A 20,021-nucleotide genomic window follows, 5' to 3' on the forward strand; every position below is an offset into this window, starting at 1 on the left:
AATGAAATCCTCCACCTTTTGTAAAGTTTTCAGGGAAACTTCTCGACCTGGAACTGATAGTGTTTGTGGGATCAATCTCCTTAACAGGTTTATCTTGTTTATTTCATATGGTGCAACAGCCGCGGTGAAGTCTCCTGACCACAGGACTGAAGACTCTCATTCAGATGAGGTTAAACAGATAATAGACATTCATTTTTTTCACTTTTTTGGACTTGGTTACCTTATTAATGAATTTCCAAAAATCACCTGACTTGTGAATCTGATAATTAGAATTACATGTGGTGTCATGTAGTGTTATTTTTTAACATGTAATGTTTGGTTTACAGCAGCCTAACAAACAAGAGCAAAGGTTGTTTGTTTGTTTGCTTTGGAGACTTTTTTAAAGGATTTCCTGTCACACATTTTCAGTCCCCTCATTTTGCCAGACTTTCCCAAATGGGTTGTTATATTGATTTTTTTCTTTTTGCATTTTGAGTCATTTTAGCACTAACTGGTTTAAGAAAAGAATGTTTTACTTTGAAAGGAGATCTTAAAGAAAAAAATGAGTTATCAGGCAATTCAAAAGAAAAAGACAAAATAACCTGGGACTTCAGAGGAGTCACGACTGACTAAAATCAATACTGAAATCAAAATGGCGTCATGTTTTTGCTTCTCTTACAGCTGCAATGAAAGCATTTCAAAGGGTTGAATCCACCTTCTCCTTTTTATTGTTCTGGGAAATGGCTCAGGGAGAATGTGCAAACAAATGCACGATTCAAAGTGTGCTAACTACTCCGTCTGACATCATGCGAGCGAGTTGCCATGATACTTACGTCGCTGTAAGGTTGGCCATCTGTCAGGAGCGGCTTAATTGCTTGTGAACAGAAGTGGTTGCTATTGACCTGTCACTTGAAAGAGATTATCATCAACAGTTCCCTCGATGCCAACATCATGACTCAAAGACACATTCCTGAATCTAGACTTCTGTCCATCTCAATATGATGTTTCCCTTGAAGTCACAAATCAGTGGTTAGATTTTATATATGATTCTGTTGGACAACAATCCAGAATAACAAACAACACTCTTCTTTTCTGAATTACCTGTTTTTTTTCTAATTGTGTATGAAATACGGCTTCCAACTAAAAGTAGCTTCCTATTAACGTGATCCGTGTGTTTCTGCAGGTGAATCTAGGGGGGCATCAGTACCTGTTCACGGTGGATGTTGACCCCTCTGAAATGCCATGTCTCTGCATTCGCCATGATGTGGACGCTCTAGTATGGCAGCCTCGTCCTAATCAGCCCGGGGACATGTGGGAGCACATCGCTACGTTCAATGCTCTGGGTAAGAGCCTACATTTATTTCATCTTATTTATGAATCAAGACATAAATAAAGCTGAGGATTGATGTCCCATGGTTAAATATGAACTCCTTGCATTGGAAAGGTTTATCATTTGTACACATACCTAGTCTAATAGTCGTATGGCAGCACTACAATACAGAAGTGTTGTCAGTGGACATCTAGAAATCATATTTTTTAATGTAAATGTTTGCTGGTTTATGATGATACTGAATATGAAAAGGGAATTGTGAACCTTTGACCCCGCACCTGCCCCCTAAGATAAAAGGCCCACCCTACCAGTGGCCATCCCCCACCACCGCTCCCAGGGGCGGCCTAGGGCAACCCCCAGTGCAGCTGCAAAAGCGCCTTAGGCAGTTAACCAGCCGGCTCCGCTAAAGGTCCAGCGTGTTGTAGAGGCAAAGGCTGACCCCTCACCTGCTGAGAGGAGGGTGCCAACGGTAAGACATTGTGGTGAGCAGAGACCTGTCAGGCTCCAGATTCCAAAGCAAAGATTATTAGACTTTGCACACAGAGCCCCACCCCAACACAAATGTAAATAGGGTTCGTGGATCATAGTAAAGTCAAATGTTAAATAATGTGTAGTTAGATAGTGTTTTTTTACACCTACATCAACCAGGAGAAATGTGGGGTTCAGTGGCTATATCCAACAACACATTGGCGGGAATCAAACCTGCGATCCTCTCATCAGTGGTCAGCCGTTCTACTTTTTTCGCCCCCATCACAAAATCCATTGACTTAATTTCTTTAAGACTTTTCATTCAGCTTATCAATGATTTCCAGGAGCCTCAAAATCCCATCAATACATTAAACATTTGTGCAAAGAAATAAAAGAGTTGACATAAACAATGAGAAACCAGATTACTAGTGTCAGGAAAGGTTGAAAAAGAAAAGAACACAAGTAAACGTTGTTATAATTTAGAAATGTTAAACAATGTTTCAAGTATTAAACCATCTTTTTGCTTGGACAAAGCTAAAAGGGAAATAAAGGAAAATAAAGCAATAAAAATAGTTCACTAAAATGACCACATGCCCAAAATACAGTAAAATATATAAAGAAAGCTCCTGAATCGAAGATTAAACTCATAAAATAAAACAGAGCAACTTAAATATTTCAAAATAATTTTCAGGAAATGTGTTAGAAAGTGGTTGAATAAAACAAGTATTTTAGCTTTTGAAAAGATGCATTTCACAAAAATAGATTATAAAAAGATTGGCCTTCACGTTGGCTTTAAAAACCTCGACAGAAGTCTGTTATCAGACAGCTTGCAGATGGTTAATCATGACGTGACGTGAATCCACGGTGCCCACCTGCTATGTGCAAACAATCCAGGCTGCTGCTGCTGCAGTGACGGCGTTGGAAATCATTTTTGCACTCGTGGGATAACATTAGTGCCAATAAATCAACCCCCCACCACCACCCTGGAGACAAAGGAGAGACGTGGTTCTCAGACTCGTTCACATGCTTGATATGTGATGTTTGGAGTTCATGATCTGCGTTAAAATCATCTAACATTAAATCTTGTTTCATGTACTGCATTGAACAGTGGCTGTAAATGAGTATTAAAGAATGAAAATGACTCCAAACACCCAACAATCGAACAAATGAGTTATTTAAGGTTCTGGATTGGACTGGTTTATATCCAAACCTTGGTGGCGTATAAAATCTCTTAAAGTGGCAGACAGTTTACAAAAAAAATAACGTTTTGATAACGCATTTTTGTAGTATTTTTCTGATGATGGAGGGCATATATAAAGACAATTAAGATTAAAACTGTATTTTTGAGTATTTCTTTATTCAAATTGTTGTGAATCAGGAGCAGGTGAACAAAAATCTGTTGGAAAAAAGCCTGTAGCTGTGACGTAGATGCCATTGTTGGTGAGCCACAAGCTTCCTGCTCCACTCTATTACAATGCATCCACTTGCAGACAAATAGAGCCACGTACGTCTTTGTTTTCCCACTTCTAAGCTGGAATCTGGTTTAAATTTGTACGTCTGGAAAGCTCCAATGTTGTTAACTATTTTTGTTGCACCCCTAATGTTTGGTTGGGATTGTGAGGGGCTGTAAGGTAGCAAGAAAGAGTGTAAAGAAAGGGATGATGGGAAATTAGGGCAGGCTTATTCCATACCAACAGTCCTCCCCACAACTCAATGAAGGAACTTATTCGCTCTGCAGAAACTATGTCTGAGAAAACAACAGGTTTTAGTGTTTTTAGTATAAAAAAAACGGTATAATCAAGAGTAGAAGAACACTGGGAACACCTTGAAAATGGATCAAAAGATGATCGGAGTGAGACTTTAAGCTTTCAAATGTCAGCCAAGAAACCTCCACAACCTTAAAGGAATTTGGAATAAAATTTTACCTAAGATTTCAGCAAGCCTGGTTTTCAAATTTATTAAAGAGGTTGAGGGTTAACAGTCAAATAAACAAATACTAAGTCATGTTTTGCAAATATTTAAATATCCATCACATTCAAAAGATAATTTAAATTTTTCAAAATTGTTTCTGGGTGTTTGTTGTCATGCTGTTCAAAACATCCACCATTAAAACCTAAAAAATAAAACCAATTACAAATGATTAAAGGTTGACAAAAAGTCACTGTGCTGTTTGGTGACATGTAGTAGAAATGTTGTCTCAGGAGATTAGATGTGTAATCATAGACATGTCAAAGGTGAAGGCTGTAAAACCATCTCTACAGTTGCATCCATATATTATTTAACCTCTCTGGATGTGACCTCGGGGACACCACCACTAAAGACATTAAAGCTGAACTCCAAGGTTAAGATGCAGCATTGTCGGATTGCGCTGTGCATCGCTGCTTGAGATGAGGTGGACTTCAATGGAGGCGACCAATGAGGACTCTCCCTTTGAACGGATAAGAAAGCAAGACTGGAATTCCTCACAGTGCATATTGAAAAGCCTAAAGGATTCAAAAAATTCTGCTCATTCGTGTTGAAAGAGATGTGCATGCTGCAGAGTTTCCTCCTCTCATGGAGGCCTTAAAAAAGCCTAACACTTGTATGTCTTTAACAGGCTACGTTCAGGCGTCCAAGCGGGATAAGAAGTTCGCTACCTGCGCCCCAGACTTCTCCTACGCATGCCTGTGCGAGTGCTTCCGCCGCACGTTCATCTATCGGCAGCCGTCGCCGGTGGAGACTGTCCTCTTCAACAGAAAGCAGGGTCGTCAAGTAGGACAGGTTGCCAAGCAACAAGTGGCTAGCCTGGACTCCGACAAACCCATCCTGGGCTTCAGAGCAACCAATGAGCGCCTGTTCATCCTGACCTCCACTAATCTGTTTGTTCTAAAGGTCAACAATAATTAGATTGTAGCTCTTAGATCTCAGCTGCCTCTCAATGTGTAATCATTCCAGCCTAAGGATGTAAGGCCTGTTGTGTTGAAGAGCCCATCCTGACCCTGTGGGGTTCACCGCTCAAGTCATGTCCTCTTAGAAGTATGTCAATAAACATTTTGTATAAGTAACTCTTTCACTTGTATTTTTGTGAGTTTATTTAAAATATCTTAATAAATCTGCATCTATCCCACCAAAAGTTGAGGAGAACAATCTCAAAAGAAGTCAGTAAAGGTAAAAATGCATTTTTCTTGCAACTTGTTGATAGAAGCCAGAATTATCCACCAATTATCGGCAAAATGTTTAAAATGTTTAAATGGAAAAAAAACAATAAAATGTATAAAAAACAGCTAATTTTTTAACCTGTAGATTTTCCAGGCCTAAATGTATAAATTGTTCTTTTTTAAATGCAGTTTCAAATGTTTAAAGCTTTCTTTCTTTTTTTTTTTTTTTTGTAAAGTACTTAGAATCACTTCTCTGACATGTAATAAATACATCTTGTGCAGGATTACATCCAAAAGCCAGGAAGCTCAAACACAACATCACCTCTAGCAGCTGCCAGAAATAGATCCATATCAGGCTCTTTTCATGGGGGACTGAAGGTAATGCTAACCAAGCAACATCTTGCTCATGAAAAAATAATTTATTTAGACATTTTATTGTTTCTTGTAGCTATAGCATTCATCAGAATATTTGCGAAAACCATCTGACCCAATGCTCTGCAAAGGTCCTGCAGCTTTTCTCTGCAGGCTGAGAGGAATCAGCATTTCCTCCTCCATTGTTTTGCTCCAGAAAATCCAGTTTCACAGTGTTTTCTATCACGTTAATGCTGTGCAATTGGATTAGTCTGTTAGCCCTGTTTTATTAGCAGCACCGGTATCCTTGGATTACGCAAAGGTGACACGTCAAAACCGTGGATCACTCCGAAAAGTGTTTACAAACACCACTGAACCCTTTAGAGTAGAAGCAGATTAATGGGATAAAAGGCATTGGTTGTTGATCTAGACTGACAAGACTGAAAGTATCTAATGTAAACAAATGGTGGATCATTAGGAAAAGGGATGAGAGTGCACAATAAAAATAATTGTGTAAGTATGTAATCACAGAAGGGTCAAGTTATTTACTCATATATGTTAGGTCGTATGTTTACCTAATAATAATAAGGGGTAAACTGTACCCACACTACCCTTTACTTAATGGTATTTTTTTCAATTTGTAAAAAATATGTAAAATTTACCAAAATGTCAGCTTTTTGTGCAACAATTGACAACTAAACACGATCACCCAAAAAAAAAATTAATGAGTAAATACCCTACAGTTTAATTAACATAAACAAAAATATGTTTACCTACAAAAACTGAATTTTTGAATGGGTTCTCATTTTTTGTTTTCGAGGATTTTGGGGCACTTGTATTTAATTGAAAAAAAAAAGTAAAAAAAAAATTAAATCCATATATTTTTTAAATAACTTGAGAACAAATAACTGTTGCAAAGTACACTGTTTGGCACTTCAAGTATATTTTTTGCAAAGGTCTTTTTTACACAAAAAGTGCGATAATATTTACCCATGGTTAACCCAAATAGAGTATCTTTTTATCTTTATTTTTATTATTTTTTTTTTTTTTGTTACGCCTGCTGCTGCTGCTGCTGTCCCACACCTTTTCAACATCCCTGCAACTTTAGTAGGTGAGGCAAATGATCTTAATTAGCACCTGGCAGGTGTTTAAGGCAGAGAAGGCCTCACCAAGGCAGGCAGAGATCAGAGCAGCAGGATGTGTAGAATTTGGGTTTTACTTTAAGTTGTTCTGGTATGCTCTTTTCTTCCTACATAATACAGATAAAAAATTCATTTTATCAGACTGCAGGATGGAAGTTTGATGGACCAATGGCCACCTCAGTGAAGGATGACTAACCAGCATCCTCTGCAATACGTTTCTCCAACAGTTTTTAAAGAAGAATGGATTCTATTTCAGATTTTTTTCATTGAAATAAAAGAAAACACACTTCAAAGTTCGAACCTTCAAATTATATCCAATGAAGCGTGTACTTAACAACATTAGCCCTCATTACAGCGTGTGTGCGCAACATCAGAAGTTTTATTTTTAACACTTCCTCCACGGCGGAGTGAACAGCAGCTCGGTGCGGTTCATTACTTCCGTATGTAATTATTCACAAAGGCAGAGGCTGTACTTTTGAGAACAGGAACCAGCAATTACTCTGGACTCGTCTTTGTAGCTTTTTCTGTCCGAGGTGTCAGAGTAAGAATTATGTTCCTATTATCTGAGAACAATCCCTTTGTGTTAAGCGGAAACACACTCATTTGAGAGTTAAAGAGCCACAAAGTTTGTTATCTCTGCCTCTCTTCATCCGTCAACCTCCAATCTGCTCATCCAGCCTCGTTCTCGCTTTCATGCGGTGGATTTCTTTCTCCATTCCTTCTCGCTTTTTGTTTTGGTGATACTTAATTAAACTCAATCCAAACTCTCTGCTGTTGTTCAACCTCCCAAGGACAAATAAAGTGATTTTTCTAACTCCAGATCAGCATGCTGCTGGCTGTGTGAAAAATAGATTTTTCCAGAAAGGACTTTATTTAATCTGCTCTTTAAAAATATTTAGCTTTTGTTAATAAAATAGTTATTATGCAAATGTAATGCACATTTCTCTGCGTTGTACTGCAGTGTAGTTGGTCCTTTTTAAAATCAAATATACATAAAAAAGCTTCAAAGGAATACTTAGTGTCTCAATTTTGTTGCAAAACTGCAGCATTTTCTTTATATTTTTTAGTATTTTAGGGAACTCTACTTTTCTGTAGAGTTTAGCTGATTTGATTTTAATCCTGCTCTTTAACATTTTTTTTCCTGATAGTTTACTCATTTATCCATTAACATCGACCTGTCAAGCACAAAAACAATTAGCTGAAAAATTGATGGACTTGAAACTTTTTAAAAAAGCTCTGAAGGAGGTCAGTTTAATGAAAAATAATTAAAAAAAATTCTAACCAAAATCAAAGGTTAATTTTATTTTCTTTAAAAAATTACATTGATCTATTTGGATATATAATGTAACATTAGATAAAAGGTCAGAATTGTGTTAAATCCCATACACACCAACAAAGTTATGATTGTTGTTTAATTACAGTTCCCACTATAAACTTACTATTATTTTAATAGCAGGTTTAACTTTAACGTTTCTAATATGGAAAGAAAAAACTGACACTTTTTAAATCCTTATTTTAATCGACAAAAGTTTTCTAAGCAGTATTTGTGAAAGAGTGAGTCTGTGAGATAGAAAATGTTCTTCTCAGGATCTTGTTTTTTTCCTTGTTTTTTTGTGAATTTAAGACAAAAACACTGAACTGCCTTCTTTTTACAAAGATTATTAGGCCGTTTATATATAGTGTGAATAAATATTAGAAATCTAAAAGGGTCATTTGATTTGGTAACATTGAAAACCTTTAATTATTAGCTGTTTGAAGCACTTTCTAATCTGTATGATTCTCCCTAAACCAAACAGATTAAGATACCAAGTTATCACCCTTTTGATTATCTCTCATTCTTCTCATTTTTATTTTTCTATGCACTCTGTGATGCCTGATATGGACTTCCAAGAGAAACTTCCACTTTTTTTTTTTTGGTTGCTTGATTTCGGGTTCTCCACTGTAATCGCCAGTCTCTTTCCAGTCTTATCCTCTGCCACTCCCCTCGTGTCCTCCTGCTACATCCACAAACCTCCTCTTAAGTCTTTTTCTAGGCCTCATTCCTAATAGCTCCAGCTTCAGTGTTCCTCTGATGTCTTTAGTCCTCATCCTGTTCATCCTCGTCACTCTCAAAGAAAACCTCAACATCTTCAGCTCTGCCTCCTGCCTCTTTATCTTAGAGCCTTCATCTCTCAGCATGTCTCTCACGTTTCCCTTCATTCTACATGACACTCTTTTGTCACACATCAAACCTGAAACCTTCATCCACTTGTTCCAACTCGCCTGCACTCACCTCATCACCTCTTTCTCAAACTTTTTTTTGTTTTTTTTTCATCTAGACCCTAAATATCTCAACAACCAACTCATAACTAAAGCTGAACATAAGTTTTGTTGTAATTGTAGTTATTATTTTTTGTAAACTAGAAATATCTCAGACTAAGTGTTGGTTTTATTTGATCAAAATGCAAAATTCTTTGTCATTATTAGAGCAGTGATAATAACAGAACAAAAGAAGAGGTGAGAGGAAAAAAAGCAGCTTAATTAAACTTAGAAACAGTCAGTAAACAGAAAGTAGTGCCGTTCTTTTCCCTCCTCTTTGATTTTGGGGTTAGACGACCACTGCAGGGGGAAATTACAGTGGATTGGATCGTTGTTGTGTTGCATGACCCATTTCCAGTGGAGCTAAAGCTGTTCACACAGATGGCCTCACATTTAACTCAGAACTTGTGGTTGGCTCAATAATTATAAAACGTTAAGGTCCAGTTAGCTGGAAAATGAACCCAAATCATCACACTCCCACCTCTGTTCTCGTGACATCAAATGTTTATGTTGATGTGCTGGGTCTGAGTTTCTCCAAAGCCAGAATTCTTCACAGTTCTGTTATCTCTTCTCATGTTCACGTTCTTTCATAGATCTGATGTCCTTTCTCCTGCAGTTTTGTAAACTGTGACCTTATGTGATACTTTTAGGAGGTACATTCTACTGGACAGCCTTCTAAGCAGTCCTATCTTGAGCTCAGATATTTAACTTACTCAGCTGTATTGGCTCTTCTTACTTAGTGCCTTTCTGCCATGAAATCTCCATCAGGAGGAAATAGAAAGCAACACCTGCCTGTAACATGCTTTTAAAAATCTTACAGAAACAGGCACAGGAAACTGTATAGTTCAAATGGTAAATGGAAGAAGAAAAATAGTAGGGGATGCAACAAAAAATACACTAAAAAGCAGGATTCCCACTGGGTCTAAGAAAGTCTTAAAAACATGGATTTGATGAATGTGATAATAATACTTTCAAAATATCAGAATTTTGATATCTGAGTCGTAAAAATTGGGCTGATTGAAACTTCTCTGTTCTCCTCCAAGATTATAATTTTTTGGCCACATTTATTTTGATTAAATCACATAATTAAACAGCAGGAGAATATGTTGTTATGCATCAATATGCTGAAACCACAAACAACAGGATGAGAAGCTACAGTTTTAATCATAAAATGGGAATAAATGAATAAAATGGGAAATAATGTAATTAAAAAGGGAAATAATTGTCCTAATTTTTGACATGCGTGGCCTTAAAAAGGTCTTAAATTTAACTTGAAGAAACTTGGAGGAACTCTGAAAAAGGGAAGAAGTCACTGTTTGTTTTTTTACACTGGCATTCCACAGGGCTCTGCACTCTGCCCACAAAATATTCAATGACTCCAGATCCCTGCGGGATCAGGAAATAAACTCTTCTTTTCAAGTTTCCATGCAGAGATGGACTTTTTTGAAAAATAGCTAAAGGCTGACCTCTTTCATAATTTTGCATTTTATATATATATATATATTTTTGATGATGATGCTCTAAAGGTTCATATGTCAAAATGAATTTTTTTGAATAACACAAATGTGGATCTTTTTACAATTTACCTAACTTTACAGAGTTAAAAACACGTCAACTTTTGTTTGCTCAATTAAAACTTTGGTGTCTACAATTGTTTTTTCACTGATATACATAAACAAATTCAAAAACATTCTTTAGAAACCAATTATTTCACATCCAAGTGTGTTTGTCAGTGAGTGCAGTGAATCATGAGTAACAAGCCTCTGTTTATAGTTGGCATTCATGCGAGAACAAATTACTGAGAAAATGTAGAACTTCAGAAAAAACTTTATTAAAACAGAAAGATAGAGCAACACATTCACAGGGTCACAACAATCTAAGAAACAAGACCAAAGCAAAGGTTTCCAGTGAAACTTCTCAAGGGAATCCGCACAAAGCTGCAGTGACAATAAGGACACAAATGTCTAGAAAACTACGTTCTGTGTGCTCACATGAATGTTTAAATCTGCAAATGCTCTTTTCGCAGCCCTTCAGCCGCTGAGCACAATGTGCCACTCATCCACAGCCTGGGAAGTGACAAAACACCACACAACACAAGCACGTCTGCAGTTACACAGCTCACTGTCAACGGATGTGTTCGCAGCTCAGCGATGTGAAGCAGCATGAGCAAAGCATGGGTTCATTAGTTTCACATGTCACAGAATCCAGAAGCAAGAAAACACTGAATTCACTTTGTCTCATCGGGTACAGCAAAATTACAACACTGTGGGAACCGTACAAACAGCGAGTTCTGCTATTTACAGAGCAGCGAGTCCACTGTTTGGATGCAAGATCGTAACCGGTAATGATTATCAGTATGTTAAGGCCACGAGACAAAAGTCAGAACAAGAGATTTCTTCAAATTAAAAGTCAGAGTTCTTCCAGAATTCTTTCTTTAATCTTGAAATGATGAGAACAAAAAATAAATAGTTTTAATGATTGAATTTAGAGCTTAAAGTTAAAGTTTATTTATTTTTAAATACTTTTATTTTGGAAATAAGCTATTTTTTTTACTTATCAGGTTGACTTTATTTCTATAATTGTGACCAAAGTAAAAAAAACAGTGTTCTCCAATGTAGATGAGACAAAAAAATTATAATTTTGAGACAGGATTTCAATTTCTTTCTCTAAATGTCACCTTTATGTTTGATACATTTTTGAGATTCTGATTTTAATCTCACAATTAAAAAATATATATTTTATTTATTTATTTTTTACTGATTGCCTTCATTCTCTTTTGCTGCTGGTTAGTGAGTTTTATGCCATGTTCCACTCTAGTGTGGGAGGTTGTTATCCTTTAAAATTTAAGTAGAGATTAATCCAAGTGTGCTTTCAAAAGTAGTTAAACTTACTATTTACATTTATAAACTCTAAAGTTATTTTCAGAAAATAGATGAAACTGTGGGATCAGCTTCATAATATAAACCAAGTGAAGTTCCTGGTTAAATATTTGCACTGGTTCACTTACATCCTGCTGATAGATTTACAATATTACCCAAACTGATAACCTTCTTCTAATAAATAAAAAAATAAAAACTTCCTTTCTTTACATTTTTATGTATGCATATATAAATATATAATCCTGAATTAGGACAATGAGGTTAGAAAAAAATAAGTTGGCCATTTTCAGATTAAAGCTAACATTTTAAATTTGCTTTAAAATAAATATGTTTCAAATATTTAAATAAAACATTATTTGTCCTCAGTATCTTTTTAGCTGCTCCCTTTAGGGATCGCTGCTGTAAATCATCCTCCTCATCTGCAACTCGCCCACATTTTTAACAATAAAGATATGATTCCAAGTTTTTTTTTTTTTTTTTTTTCAGTCATTTTATCAATTTTTCTTCTTTTTTTCTTCTTTGTTATGTTGTCATAATTGTTAACATATATTAGATTTTCTAATAATGAAAAAAATAAAAAAGCAAACCAAACTCGAACACCATGAAAAGATTCTAGTTTCCGTTCAGTTAGACGAATAAAATGTTGAAAATACAACAGGTTTTACAGACGGACGTCAGTCAACAATATACATCGTCCCACTTCTGGCTAAACTGGACTTTAACATCTTCAAAAGTATAAAGAATAATCTTCAAAAGAATAAAGTTTTGAGCATTTTCTTTTGCTTTTTAGTACGGAAAAATGCAGGAGAGTCAAAACAAAACATGTTGTGCACATTTTAACAGAATTTACCCACATTTGGTTAAATAAACAAAATAAAACTTTTTATTTGTTGGTTTTATTTCATCAAATTGGGAAAAAATAGGAACAAATTACAGTAACAGATATTTTTCCATCTTCACCACCTTGCCTGATCTCAGTAGCGAGACTGACTTTGACCTGGATGGGTCTACCTGAGACTACCTGGGACTTAAAGGTGCTTCACGTTTCTAGTGCCTTCTATTGTTTCCATGTACCGGCCCAAACCCTGGGTAAATCAGAGAGTTGGGTCAGGGAGGCCATTCACTCTAAAACTGAAGCCAAATCATAGTGATTTGTTGTGGTGACCTCTAAAAAGGGATAAAAAAACAAACATCTAAACTGCAGTTTTTATTTTTTTGGCTGCTGTCAAATAGTGCTGTAGAAATGAAAAAGAGAAAATCATTTGAGCGCATTCAGATGGTTTTTCATTGCTTGATGTATACTTAAGCCTACGTTCCATCTGAAACCATGGAAAATATCCCACAATGCAATCATTTTTAGCCTTCTAGTCTACTTTGGGTCTTCAGCCTATAATAACAAGCCTTCATGGCGCCTCCTTTTAAGCTCTTCATCAATAAAAAGGCATTTGTGGAAAAACTTTAGTGCTGCATTTTAATACTTTCCCAAGGTTGGTTTACTTAAAATGGAAACTTATTTAGAGTAGTAATGGGAAGATTTGCTCAAAAAACTAAAAACTGTCTTTGGTTATTGCACGAATCCAAGGTTTTTTGAAAAAAAAAAAAAACAGAGCAAGAGGAATTAAATTTGGAGCATCTGATTTCCAAGTCATTGTGTTGGTGAAGCAAACAATAATTGGAGACAATCACTTCATGAGTATGTTATAAAACTTTTCCTTAAACACAGATTTATGTGCAGGAACAGCAGCATGACATCAAACTCCTACAGCTGTAGCTTTTGTGCATCGATTACGTGCATCATTCCTGATGGTTTTACATAAAAGTTATGTATTTTATATATATATTTTACTTTTATTTAAATAATGTATGAAGAAAGCCTCTTTAATAGCAAAATAAGTATATATTGTAGGAATCCTGTGCTCCCTGATAGACTTACTGTATCCTCATGTGCAGCTTTACTCATCAGCCTGACAAAAGCCATCTCTGTGACCAGTCTACTTGTTAGTGTTGCTTCTCCTGCAAATAATGTCCTGATGATCTGTGCATCTTAAGCAGCTGCTGCCATGTTTAGATTATTTCATGAAACAAGCTAATTTTAGCATGAACATGGCACGCCTTCTTCAGGCTACATCGATTCCAAATTCCAAAATCCAAAAAAAATTCCAAACAATACAAAAAAGACTATAAACAAAGACGTTGTGCGCCATGTTTAATCCATTGACTGTATGTGAGAACTGGACAGAGCGAGTGTGACATCATCCATAGAAAATGGTTTACTTTTGGCTCCAACCAGTCGGTCCAACCGAAGTGAATTTAGTTGCCATTTTTTTTATTTTTTATTTTGCGATATGGTCGTTGCCATATTGGAACCATGAATTGTCAGTGAACAGGGATTGGTCCAAGTTGGTTTGAGTCAAAGTTTCTATGGCAACCACTCAAGCCAATCAGAAGGCAGGATTTTGGAAGTCATCATCCCTTGAAAGCACGCTTGGGAGAATCTGTCAATCAAACGTTTTGAATATTTGATGTGAGACCACATACTTTTGATTGGTCAGTTTAGAACTTGAATAAAAATCGTGAAAAAAAAAGATATCAGAGTAAGAAAGTTTTTTTCTGACAAACGCAATGACTGAGTAATAGCTGTTTATTTCTCTATTAAATTTTATTGGATTTTTCCTTCTTGGAACCGGCAGGCATTTCCAATTTGGAACGTGAAGTGGGAGGAGCTACTCAGTCCAGTTTCTTAATACAGTCAACGGTTCAATACATTACTAAGCTGTAGAATACGCCTAAAACTAGAAGAACCCATAGTTCTGTCTCCACAAACGGACTCCATCAATGCTTGTCACAGAATCATAACCCAACCCTCTAAGTTACAAAGTTACGTGTGTGCTGTTGTCATGAGAATTTTTCCTCTCAAATGAATGAAAACATTGGTGTACATCACTGTAAATGCCTCAATATCCCACAGCTCAGTTCAGCTGAATTCCTTCCTCATGTTCCCCACGGTGAAGAACAGGATTCCCTCAGTGAATGTTCATGTGTGAGTCATTACAAAGTAAACCGTTCATGCTGAAAACTTCAGGAGGAGCAGTGATGCCTCCGGTCGTCACGGCAACAGATGATCAAGATTTTGGTTGAAAAAAATCTAAGATAATGGAGTTTTGTCTTTGGCATCTGTGAACCATCCTGCAGGACGTCTAAAGTTTTTGGTTCTTTTCGGTCAGCCATCTATCCCCGTGGGGTTACCAGCATGCCTGGACATTTTTCAGTTTGAAGAAACAAGAGTTTTCATTTGCGTTGCGATATATTTTTAACGGTGAAGGTGTTTTGTTCACAGTTACATTGTGTGAATGTCTAACAAAAGACATGGGTGATGACATTTTTTGTGGCTTTACACAGTCCAGGGTCATTCTGGGCTAAGTCAGTACTTAAACGTATCCATCACCATCTTTGCCTTCTGAGAACAGCATCAGTGTGGCTTTGAAAGGTCAGCAGGCACTCAGCAAACAGAATTTCCCACTTAAGAGACTCCATTAGGCAACACTTTGAAAGTATTTAATTCTCAGTTGGGCCACAGAACCTCCTGCCTGACCTTAAACTGACCTCAGGCTTCACTGGAATTCGTCTTCCCATAAGCACCGGGGTCGGAGAACATCCTCTTCTGATCTGACAGCAGCTCGTCCGTCACTGTAAGATCCTCCAGTTCTGTGGAGAAGTGGTCGGTGCTTTCCACCAGCGAGGTGTCTTTGACAACGTTGTAGGTGAGAGCCACGCTGTAGGCAGCAGGCTTGTCTGAACCCTTCGCCCCGCAGCTGCAGATCTTCTGGAAAGCTGCACGAAACTTCTGAGACATGGCGTTGTAGATGACCGGGTTGATGGCGCTGTTGAGGTAGATGCATATCCTGCAGAAAAGCAGGAACCAGCTGTCCAAGTAAGCCTGGTCCAAGAAGGAGTTTACCACCACTAGAGTGCGGTAGGGCATCCAGAGCACGGCGAACAGGATCACCACCACTGCCAGCATCTTGGTTACCTGTGGGAGCAACGGGGAGAAATGTAATTTTTAAGTCTCGCTCCAATTGGAGCTTCCATATCATTTTTTCGCTTGTTCCTGGTTCACAGCAATTTGAATAAATAAATACTCAGTAATGCAATTTTATTTTAAGCTTAATTATCTTTATATATGTCCTCAACCTGAGAAATATTCCATAAAACTGTGTTTAAAACATAATTTTCATCTGAGTAGGTCTCAATAACGCCTGCTAAATCATGGATGTTGCAGCATGGGAAACATTGGCTCCCATTGCCTTTGACTGAAGGACTATTAATTGTCAAGATGGTGTTAGCTCTGTTATGTGGAATCAGGACCACGACATGGTACAGAAGTTAAGAAACTTCCCATTGTTGAGCTGTTGGGTTAGGGAAGGGTTCAGCAACCTTTAACAGTAAAATAGCCATTCTCTACTGATCAAAACTAAGAATAAGTTGAGAAGAAGAAATTTAGATTTGCATCCATGATCTTCTTTTTTAATAAAAAAAGATTTAAAAAGAACCTAGCATCTCTCAAAATGTGATTTTTATTTATTTATTTTTACGTTTGACAGAAGCTCTAATAACTTATTAAAATAAAAGATTCTCTGTGCCGAACAGGATCATCTCAGTGCAGCTGCATGTTATGCTTGCAAGAACAAACAACATCAATAAAGGTTAAAGAGTTTGACTGTGGAGTTTGTTTTGTTGAGGAACCATCTGTGAATTTTCAGAGTTGTTGTATCACTGTTCCTGTAAAAATGTTCTATAAATCATAAAAAGTTTGAGCTCCCCTATAATAAAGCATGTGCACCAATATGATCGTTACAGGTTTATGTGCAGACATTATAATTCTACTGAGCAATTTTAGCAATTCTGTCCTGCTCTGTCTTTAAAAACGGAAAAAAGGGGAAACCTTGAATTAAAGTTGTAATGTAAAATTTTCCATCCATCCATTTTCCTGACCGCTTTGTCCCTTTCGGGGTCGCGGGGGTGCCGGAGCCTATCCCGGCCACTGATGGGCGAAGGCGGGGTACACCCTGGACAGGTCGCCAGTCCGTCGCAGAATGTAAAATTTTGAATCTTAAAAAGTGATTAAAATGAGGTCATCTTTGTCCAAGCATAGAAACACTGAAATAGAATAAAAATCCACAAAGCAATATAGATTGTTAACATGACTGCTACCACTTAAAATACTGGGGGGAAAAAAACTGTGGAATTATTATAAAACTTTACTTTCCCCTCCGTGGTGATGTTTATTAAGCAGTGAAGCCAAATTAAAAAACTCTAAAGAAGAATAAAAAAGTTATTTCTCACAAGCATGATTCAAACCAGGAACTTATAGACTTTCTGGAAAATTTTGATGATCAAAAATCTTGATTGTGTCCTACTGGAGTATTTCAGATCAGCAGGTTTGCTTATTAACTTTCCAAAAGTGCCCTTTAGGGGAGATTCTTCCTCTTGGTTGAGTCAATTTTTATTTACTTAAATTTATCCTGAAATCTTTAGAACACAAGTTGTTTTTGAACTTCTGGTGTTTTTGAATGAATCTGGAGAGGAAACTTGTGATTTAATAGCATCACCAACATGGGCTAAATGTGGATTCTATACCTGTGGTTCCCTGCCTGAATGAGAACTTCAGGGTCCTTTTTCCTCACGTGTTTGACTGACTACATGATGTTAACAGGTGCGTTGAGTCTGATTTTTTTTTCTTTTTGTCAGTTTGGAATCTCCTTTAATGTTGAGGTAAAAAAAATAGTCTGTACGCCCTAAAAGATATTGATTAACATGAAATAACCATATTTTGGTCCATTTTATTGTTGTGTAACTTTTTTCAAAAGGGGTAAAAGTGTCTCCGCGCGTGTCAGAGAAGGCGCAGTTTTGCGCGCTCACCTGTCTGCGCGACGTTGAGGTGGAGCTGGAGTGACGGGAGTTCTTGCAGCTCGCCTTCGGGTTGTTTGCTCCGTTCTTCTTCTTCGTTTTGGGTTCAGAGGGAAGCGGGTTGAGAAAAAGAATTCTGGCAATAAGTCCGTACAGGACTGCGGAGAGCAGCAGCGGCAGCACAAAAAAGACGCCAAAGTCGAAAAAATACACGGGCAAATAAAATTTTCTGGGGACCCTGTAGCCGCAGGTGATGATGGTGATGTTGTCGTACACCAGCTCCTGGATGTCTGACAGGTAGAACCACATTACGCAGTAAATCGAAGTGAAAGCCCAAACAAACAAGATGATCTTCTTTGCTCTGGACAAGGTGCACAGAAATTGGGCTTTAATCGGGTGGCAGATGGCAATGTACCTCTCAATGGTGAAGGCTGTGATGGAGCAGGAGGAGGCGTTGATCCCGAGGTACTGGAAGTAGGTGATACAGAGACACCCATAGCGGCCAAACACCCAAGTTGCAAAGATGCTGTCCGTGATGGCCGGCAGACCAGCGGCCGTAAGTACCATCAGGTCAGCCACAGCCAGACTGACCAGGTAGCAGTTGGTCGGAGTCCTCATGTGTTTGGTGGTGAGAACCACCAGGATGACCATGATGTTTCCAACGATGCCCGAAGCGCAGATCACAAAAAGCAACAAACTGCTTACAACTTTGTACTGCATGCTGTAGTCCGACCAAATCCCCAAAGTGTGGTTCAGCTCTGGAAATGAGAAGTTTTCCATCTTGTAATCCGCAAAACTGGAGTGGTTTTACGCGCGACCAAAATGAGAAACCTGCGGAGTTCAAATAGTTGATTAAGTGTTGGTCAAGCTTTAACAGGAGCAAAAGTGGTAATTGCACACGAATCCAGCGCAAAACCGTTTGGGTTCGAGCCTGAATCGGCGCTCGCGCTGTGCGTAAAAAGCGATGCGTTTCCTCCCCGCGCGTCAGAACGAACTGTGTTTTCGCAGATGTCGCTTCGCTTTTGAGCCGAAATCCTGGCAGGAGCTCTCCTACGCATGCAGTGCGGATTATTCCATTACATTATGACAACCCAGAACGTTGGGCATCAACAAAGCCAGCTGCTCAACCTCACAATGCAACACGTTTCATCCCGCGGCTCTGTTTTTTTTCACCTATGATGAACACCAAAAAATCTGATCAGCGCGCTGCTGCTCACATGAGCTGATCTGTGGTCACCTGGCACTTGTGGCTGCGGCTGTGACGCAAAACGGTGCGGTTTCTTGCAGATTTTGAAATAAGTCCAACTATGTGTCCAAATAACTAACTTCCACATTAAAATCATATTTTCCTTATCTAGGTATTGTGGTGGCAGTACTGATAACGAGCTGATATCAAAGACTCGATTTACATAATCATATAATTATAATAATTAGGACATAATACCCAAAGAAAACCTCAAATGTATATGCTTATATTCATAAAAAGGCAGTCAGTATTTGGTTCTTGTGGCTTCTGCTCTTCGTCGTCATCCTAAAAACAGGCATCTGGAAAGCTTTGGAGCTTAATCCTGCCAAATTTTCTTGAAGCCTCTCTGCATTACTGGAAGGTTCCCATAGATTTCACCAGGAAATGAAAACTTGTCTTCATGGCAGGAAGAAAAAGCCTCAGCTTGCAACTGGGAATTTTCTCTCACCTGTTGCACACATCTAAATTTATAGCATTCCAACAGCCTGTAAGCTTCTAGGGTTGATAATTTCTAACTATTTTCACTCTTATTTGCCTCCTCTTTTATATTGAAGAAGATTTCTACTTGTGTATTAGCATTTTTATCACAGTTCTCTGCCATTTTTCAACATTTTAGGTTAGAATTTTCAAAGTAGGATTCAGTGTGACCTTGAGTTTTCAAAAATTCCCTCTGTTAGTTCACATTTTACCAGGAAAATTGATTCTGACAAAAGCTTGGGACATGAAGAAAAGACACACTGATGTTATTACAGAAAGAAATGCAATAAAAAGCAAATACATTAATGAACTCTATAGTTCAACATATCAAACATTTTAAGATATTTTATCCACAAGATGCAAAACAACCAAAAATATATATTAACACAAAATGTCTGCACAAATGTGGAAAAACAAGCACTTAAAAATAACTGATAACGAACTGATGTGATAATAAACTGCAGAAAAATGCTGCTCTGAAAATGTGTAAAAATAAAACTGTTGTTAGTTTAGGGAATTTTAAAAGATTAATTGGAAAATTATAATTAGCTTTTATTCACAGGTTGTGTTTTTTAAATCTTTTATCTGGATACTTGACAAAAGTAAGATTTCTGAGTATTTATTTAGTGATCTGTTTTCACTGCCTGAACAAAAAAACTAACAGTGAAGAAGAAAACATAAGTTCCTGTCCTAAACCAACCTCAAATGAACAAACAGTGACCTGTATTGTGCTGTTAAATACTGTGGGATCTGCAGGTTTCTGTTCTCTGCACAAATCTGTGTGGGTGAGAAACTCTCCTCCACACC

General features: G+C 37.5%; 2 protein-coding genes across 2 annotated transcripts in view; one reads left to right on the forward strand and one right to left on the reverse strand.

Annotated features, from left to right (window-relative positions):
- Nucleotides 1-4,826, forward strand: part of nudcd1 (NudC domain containing 1) — a 37,847-nt gene extending 33,021 nt beyond the window's left edge. Inside the window, exons 9-10 of the mRNA XM_024259196.1 lie at nucleotides 1,163-1,322; nucleotides 4,374-4,826. Of these exons, the coding sequence (XP_024114964.1) occupies nucleotides 1,163-1,322; nucleotides 4,374-4,663 (450 nt within the window). The 3' untranslated portion in view covers nucleotides 4,664-4,826. The remainder of the gene's footprint in view (nucleotides 1-1,162; nucleotides 1,323-4,373) is intronic.
- Nucleotides 4,827-10,514: 5,688 nt separating this feature from the next.
- On the reverse strand, nucleotides 10,515-18,682 carry trhrb (thyrotropin-releasing hormone receptor b). The gene is made up of 2 exons (XM_024260826.2): nucleotides 17,504-18,682; nucleotides 10,515-15,614 (listed from the first exon to the last, which is right to left on the reverse strand). The coding sequence occupies exons 1-2, from the start codon at nucleotides 18,269-18,271 to the stop codon at nucleotides 15,189-15,191; spliced, it is 1,194 nt and encodes a 397-aa protein (XP_024116594.1). The 5' UTR covers nucleotides 18,272-18,682; the 3' UTR covers nucleotides 10,515-15,188.
- Between the last annotated feature and the right edge of the window lie 1,339 nt (nucleotides 18,683-20,021).

The sequence above is a fragment of the Oryzias melastigma genome, linkage group LG11 (genome assembly GCF_002922805.2).
Source record: "Oryzias melastigma strain HK-1 linkage group LG11, ASM292280v2, whole genome shotgun sequence".
In the NCBI taxonomy this organism is placed as follows: Eukaryota; Metazoa; Chordata; class Actinopteri; order Beloniformes; family Adrianichthyidae; genus Oryzias; species Oryzias melastigma.